This window comes from Phalacrocorax carbo, chromosome 2, assembly GCF_963921805.1.
Source record: "Phalacrocorax carbo chromosome 2, bPhaCar2.1, whole genome shotgun sequence".
Taxonomy (NCBI): Eukaryota; Metazoa; Chordata; class Aves; order Suliformes; family Phalacrocoracidae; genus Phalacrocorax; species Phalacrocorax carbo.
Window position 1 is genome coordinate 128786567 of NC_087514.1, and position 6373 is coordinate 128792939.

General features: G+C 51.4%; 2 protein-coding genes across 7 annotated transcripts in view; one reads left to right on the forward strand and one right to left on the reverse strand.

Annotated features, from left to right (window-relative positions):
- The window catches only part of PLCL2 (phospholipase C like 2), a 105363-nt gene extending 99908 nt beyond the window's left edge, over positions 1 to 5455 (reverse strand). For 2 of the 6 annotated variants that reach the window (XR_010371700.1, XR_010371701.1), the window contains exons 1-2: positions 5063 to 5451; positions 3727 to 4268 (exon numbers count right to left, since the gene is read on the reverse strand). Coding sequence is in view for 2 of the 6 variants with exons in the window: in XM_064444310.1 (XP_064300380.1) it covers positions 3727 to 4047 (321 nt within the window). In the remaining 4 variants the exon portion in view is untranslated. Of the gene's footprint in view, positions 1 to 3726; positions 4269 to 5062 lie in introns of all 6 variants that reach the window. The other 4 variants (XR_010371699.1, XR_010371702.1, XM_064444310.1 and 1 more) reach the window with 4 other exon arrangements.
- LOC135311789 (uncharacterized) lies at positions 4659 to 5841 on the forward strand. Its single transcript, XM_064441810.1, has 2 exons — positions 4659 to 4664; positions 4702 to 5841. Exons 1-2 carry the CDS (start codon positions 4659 to 4661, stop codon positions 5839 to 5841), a joined length of 1146 nt encoding a protein of 381 aa, XP_064297880.1.
- Positions 5842 to 6373: the final 532 nt, after the last annotated feature.

Genomic DNA, 6373 nt, shown 5'->3' on the forward strand with positions numbered 1-6373 from the left:
TAAGAATGTTTAGTTCCAAAAGCAAAGCTCTGCTGAAAATTATACCCTATAATACCTACCTGCTAAATTTGGTTCCTCTCTTCTCACAGACTTTGGAACTTAGGAGTTGCCAACACTCAGCAAGTGCACGACTTTACAAAATTAAAACTTGGAATTTACACCCAGAATAAAAAAGGGAGACAAAATCTGTTTAAGTTATTGGGCAAGGAATTTATTGGCACTGTGATCAGTATTACTATATGCAAAAAAAAACCCAACCCTGGACTTTGCTTCCAGAAACACGTTCAGAAGAATATGCCTGCTCACAGAATGCCAAGCCACCTTTCTCCATTTATTTTTCTTTGTTGTCTTCCTAAATAACTGCAGTGTCTCCTAAGTGTATCTCTTCTCATTTTATTACTGTAACACCTCTCCTAATAAAGATATATTTATCCCATTGGGTCTCTTTCTGTCTAGGTCTATAGTTTTGACAAACTGTGAGGTTCCGTAAGCGTTTACCAGAAACCCCTGGAAGCAAGCAGCTCTGAAGAAAAATATACACCACAGTCATTTGCTACCTTGAACATTCTCTTACCACCTCAAAATCTCTCTAAGAAAGATGCAGAGGAACTTCACATGAAAATAAAGGCCACTGCCAACTGTCAAGAGCAGCTAAGAGAAGTTCACAGGAAGCTTAAATCCACTTTGAACTGCAAGATGGATTCACTGGAAATTTATTTTACAGCATATTATAGGAACTGCTGTAGGAAATTACATCCTAGGAAGCCATAGCTAGTTGCACCAAGGAAAATATTATGGAAAAACAAAATAGTGACCAAAAAAACCACTACATACAAATAAGTGGCATATAAAAGAGTTCACAAATCAGGTATCTAAACTGCCTAAATCCCATGTGCAACGTGTCATCACTATCGCCTCTGAAAAATCAGAATCTCATAAACATGGAAAGTAAGAAATAGGAAGTGGGAAAGTCTCTATAAACTCAGACAGGCAGTCCTTAGCCCTCCAGTTTGGTTCAGCAAAGGTAAGCAATGAAATAGGCTCTTCCATAAAAATTGCTACAAATGAAGGTACAATCTATAACAGTTTCAGCCTAAATATCGCTGATACACAAGAGTGAAAGGCCAAATAAACTACCATGGTATGAAGATCATATTAGCTTTTCCAGTAATAGTGGCCCTACCACCTATCATCATCCTAGATGACACTTAACCTCAAAGAGTATATCCTCTTGTACCAAACCAGAATGAAAAAGTCAAAATTATGCAGGTGCACAAAATAAAAATAGAAAGAAAAAATATGGAACCGGTGAAAAACAGAAAGAACAGAGACTGCAAGTAGAAATGAATGGAAAAAAAGGCAGCAACTGCTCTGAGAACAGTTATGAAAATAGACAACCAATGGAAGCACAGACTAAAATCAAAATAAAAGACATTTCTGTGCTCCTGATTTTCATGCACTAACATGCGGTTCTGAAGAATTTTATCTCAACTGGAACTGTTACTCAAATGTCAATTTTCTGTTTGTGACTCTAAAAGCTTACACAGTAATTGGCAGGCAAAACATTTAAAGTATTAGATATTCCATAAACGTGCATTTTACAGATCAACTAACAATGTTGTGTTTTGCATGAAGGTATGAAATCTGCATTTGCATGGCACAGCCCTGTTTCATGACATTACTCCATATATTCCTTAAGAGCAGTTTTACATCATTGATGTAAGTTACTAAAACTCCAGGAACATTTTCCAAAAATAGATTACATTTTACTTTTTCCACTCTGTTCTATAGACTTGCTCTGCGAAAGCAAACAAGAAGCATCTTACTACTCACGCCAGATTTTCCAAAAGGTTTCATATCGAACACTAGGCACCTACGCAACCGGATTCAAACTACCTGTGAACTGCTGAACTAAGCAGGCAGAAGAATATTCAGTATATATGAAGGCAAGTGATTTTTCCCAGAAGTACTAAAACAGTCATATCTGAAATAAATATGGACCACATCACTTTAAATGTAGTGTTGTCAGATTTTTCCACTCATGTCATAATTATTCAAACGGTAACACAGAAGTTGTAGTAATCAGTTCTTGGCAGCTAAACAGATTACTATTCACATTTGCAAAATGGTATTCATCAGTAATAATACCAGAAAGTTGAATAATTTTATATTCCAAAGTGCCATAATTTCTGTAGAAACTAAGAACCCTGACTTAGGTATTCATTAAATGTAACCCAAAATGTATTTCCTTATCTCATGCTTCTTGATCTTAATATATGATGCATCCCTAGGTATTGTTTCCTTGTTTGGTCCCCAGAGAGGCAGAAGGTTGCTGTATAATCAAATCACACACTACAAAGTAGTATGATGGCATGATACACACTGTGAACAATACTAGTATCTTTCTTGGGCTAGCACTGAAGGAACAAAACAGTGTTAGGAAATATCAGACCTGTAAAAAACTCGCTGGCAAATCCAGTAAATATTAAGTTATTCCAACACCAAGCTCAGTTGTCCCTTGTCTATTGTTATAATTTAACACACACATGCACGCACGCAAACATACACGCCCAGCATCACTGCTTGAACAGGAAGGGTGGGTGCGGGCTGTCAAATCTGCTCCACTGCTGACTGCCCTTGCTCTCCCCTTGGTGTTTATAGCAAGGTCCAGGAGACGGTAACACAACTTGAAATACACTACCGAGACAGACTACCAGTCTTGGATTTCCACACATGTTTTTCTATCATCCAGCCAACAGAACTTCATATGCTGATTTTGGAGGCATGTAAGTATCTAAGAAGAAAACAAGCCTAGCTTCATTTTGATCTAGCTGATCTTGATTAAACTCAGTTCCTAAGTACTTGAAGTTGTGCTTCATTTTATGGTTAGTACAGCCGTTACACCAATGAAGTAATTTATCTATGTTCTCTCGACCTTTTCACAGGAGCTGGGAAAGCTAACCCAAGACAAAGTGTCATCTCTCTGGAACCGTGGATTTAAGAGGAGAGAACAACTGTATTTGTGTAACTAATTGTGTTAAAAAAACACTCCTATTCCTTTTTTCCCCGATCTACATTCCACCGTTGATGCTCCCCCTACTTTTCAAGCTGAAACATTAGCATTCAGAATAGGCAGAGCTAAGTATAAATAAAGACGTTTCTGTAGGTGAAGTACAACACAGCCTACTGTTAAACGAGCTGTTGCTTTTAACAAGAAAAACGCTCTGTGTTCTACCTTCTCCCATCCCCAGCCCAATGAGATCCCAAATCTCCCATCACCTGCTGCGTGCCTGTCACATGCACAAGCCAATGGACCCACAAAATTGCTCCGCACAGGTGCACCCCAAATAACAAGGACACTCTGTAATCCATGCCTTTCCCTGCCAGGCTGGTGCCCATGTTGTCTTTTACAAGCCAGCTAGTTTTTCTCCCCTTCTGCAACAGGAGTTAGACCCTCCTGTTTTATTAAACCTCAAACGTGACGCCCTCCCAACCCCCAAGCGTGGATGAGTATAAAGCCATCCTCTCGCTGCTGTCCACTTCTGACAAAGGAAAAATCAAGTCCCCTGACCACGGGGAGGCGGGGGGGATCGGGGTGTAGAAGAAAGCTGCCTATCCTTTCATCTAGAGCCAAGGCTCTGTGGGCCAGATCTATAGCCCGCATCGCCCTGTCTCTGTCACAGAGAAAGAGCCAAGAACCCGATGGGGAGGAGCAAGCGCTCTTACCTTAATTATGCTGCTCCTCCGGGGGATGCCGGGTTTGCCTTCCCGTTGTTGACTGGTGGAAAATCCTTTCTCCTTGCTGCTGCTCTCCGGGCTTGCGGGAGGAGCTGATCCCGGCTCCTCACCGACTCCCGCCAGGGCACAGTCCCCATTGGAGACCCGGCTGCCTGCACTGTCAAAGCGGGATCTCCCGCCGCCGCCTCCTCCGCCGCCGCCTCCTCCTTCCCCGTCCCCTGCCTTGAAGGCCACCTTCCCTTGAACCGGCCCCGGGGAGGAAGGGAGCCCCCCGCCGCCGGTGCCGCCACCGCTGCCGAACTCCGCCATCAGCCTCCCTGGCTACAGCAGAAACAATATTGCTGTCCCCCTCCCCTCCTCCTGCAGCTGCTCGGCGGTGGCTCTTCTTCCGCTTTCTGTGTATTTACGATCGGGGGATTTTGAGCAAAAGTCTCTCCCCTCCGCACATTTGGCAGCTGAGGCCGCGTAGCTCCAGGAGGGGGGGGACCAACGTCTCGGTTGCGTCTCGGCGAGCACCAGTCCTTCAGCACCTGGGGAGGGAAAAGAAACGAAACGTGACAGCCTGCCCTCACACGAGGCGGCGGCGGCGGCCGGCGGGCGGGCGGGCGGGGGAGCGTTACACCACAGCGCACTCCCCTACACACACACACACACACACACACGCACACACACGCACACACACACACCCGCGCGCGTGGGAGGGGAGGGACAGCGCGAGGTGTCGCCACGCGAGGCGACACGCGCGACCCGGCGGCTCTGGTGCAGCGCGGCGCCGCGGGGGACGGCGCGGGAACCGGGGGCTGAGGGAGCACGGCCCCGCCGCCGCCGCGGCGGGGAGAGGGGCCGGCCCGCCCCAGGCGTGGGGGGGCTGGGGGAACCGCGCCGGCCGGGCTGCTCAGCCAGGAAAACGAGAGACGTTGATGGCGGTATTTTCACCCTTCAGAGTGAAACCCACAATCGCAGAGCAACGAAGCGGGAGCGAAAAGAGAACTTGAAGAACAACACACCCCAAACCCTCCGGCCCCGGGGCTGCGGGGGGAAGCCCGTCCCACTCACAGCCACGGGGACGACCCGCCGCAGCCCCTCTCCGGCCACGCGGGACGGCGAAGAAACGGCGGAACACGAGCAACCCCAACGCCGCCCCGCGAGGCACCCTCCCAGGCGCCATCGGCAACTTTTCTCGTCTCCCCGCTGCCCGCTGACATCCAGCCGCCTCACGGGGCTACAGCCGCGGGCGCGGGCAGCAGCAGCCCCCGAGCCGCTACCCGCGGCGCCTCCGCCCCGCAGCCGGCCGCCTCCCGCACGCCGCGCCCCCGCTACCCACCTCGGCGGCAAGGTGGCAGCGGGACCCCCCCTGCTGCCGCCGCTGCAGTAGCCGCTTTTTCCCCCTCTCTCCTCCTCCCCGCTATGGTCGCCGCCTCTGCCCGGAGCCGGATACAGAGAGAAACCGATTCATGTGGTTGCTTCCCTCGCTCTCTGCTGCTGCCGCCGCTGCCTCCCCCGGCTCAATGCTCGGCAACGGCACCGAGGGGGGAAACGCCAGCAGCGCCGCGGGGAGAGGCAGCCCCGGCCGCCCCCGCTGGGAAACTCTCCGGGAAAGGCGGGGTGAGCCAGCCGGGCTCGCCCCCCCCCCCCCCCGCTGCCAATCACAGGGGCTGGCCCCGCGCGGATTGGGCGGCCCCGCCGCCAGCACCCCCCTCCGGCAGCCCGGGGCCGCTCCGCCGGAGGGCAGGACCCGCGCTCGCCCCGTCGCCGCCTGCCCGTCCGCCCGCCCTCCCCTTCCCTCGGACCGGGTTATCGGTGGATTCCTCCGCACGCTGCCGCCCCGCCCAGGCGCTCCCCGCTAACGCAGGAACCACTCCTCGCCACCCTGCTCCCGCGCCCGGCCGCATCCTCCGCTCCTCTCCCCCCACACCCCCCACTGCCCCGGGGTCGGCGCAGCGCTGCTCGCACCGGACGGCACCTCCCGTTAAGCCCTTGGCGCCGCTCCCGTCGGGGCCCATCGAACGGGGTGCCCTGGCCGGGGCGCGGGGCCAGGGCCGTCAGTGCACGCAGGAAGGGCGGGGGGGGGGGGAAACCAACGGTCGGTCGCGCGCGCCGTGAGGTGACCGGCCGCGTCTCCCTGCCGCCGGGGCGCCGCCGGAGCTGAGGGCGGGCGGCAGCCGCCGGGTCCGATTCCATCCATTAACTGGTAAATGCGAGAAGGCGGCAGAGCGCTGGGATATTAAAAGCTTAATGAAAACTGCAACTCGACAGTTACCCTACGAAGCGTGTCCACAACAAAGCGAGCACGACCGGTGTGCCCTTACATACCCCATACATACTTGTTTACGTTGCCATGAGACAACCACGAGTGACTTGGTGTGTGAGGAGTAATTCAAAGAGCCACACGTCTATTTTTACTTCTTGACATGGCTGCGTATTGCAAGAGATTGATATTTCACGATTAAGTTGAATAAAGGGAAATGAAATGCCGCAGTTGAGGCAGTTGGCCCTCTGGTTGAAATTCAGAAGTTGAGTCAGACGGGGAGGTGCTACATTGAGAGCACGGGCAAAATTAGGAATCACTGAAACAGAAGGGCGAAGAGTCACACCGAGCAAAGAGACACCTAAGACAGCCCACGCCATCTGACCT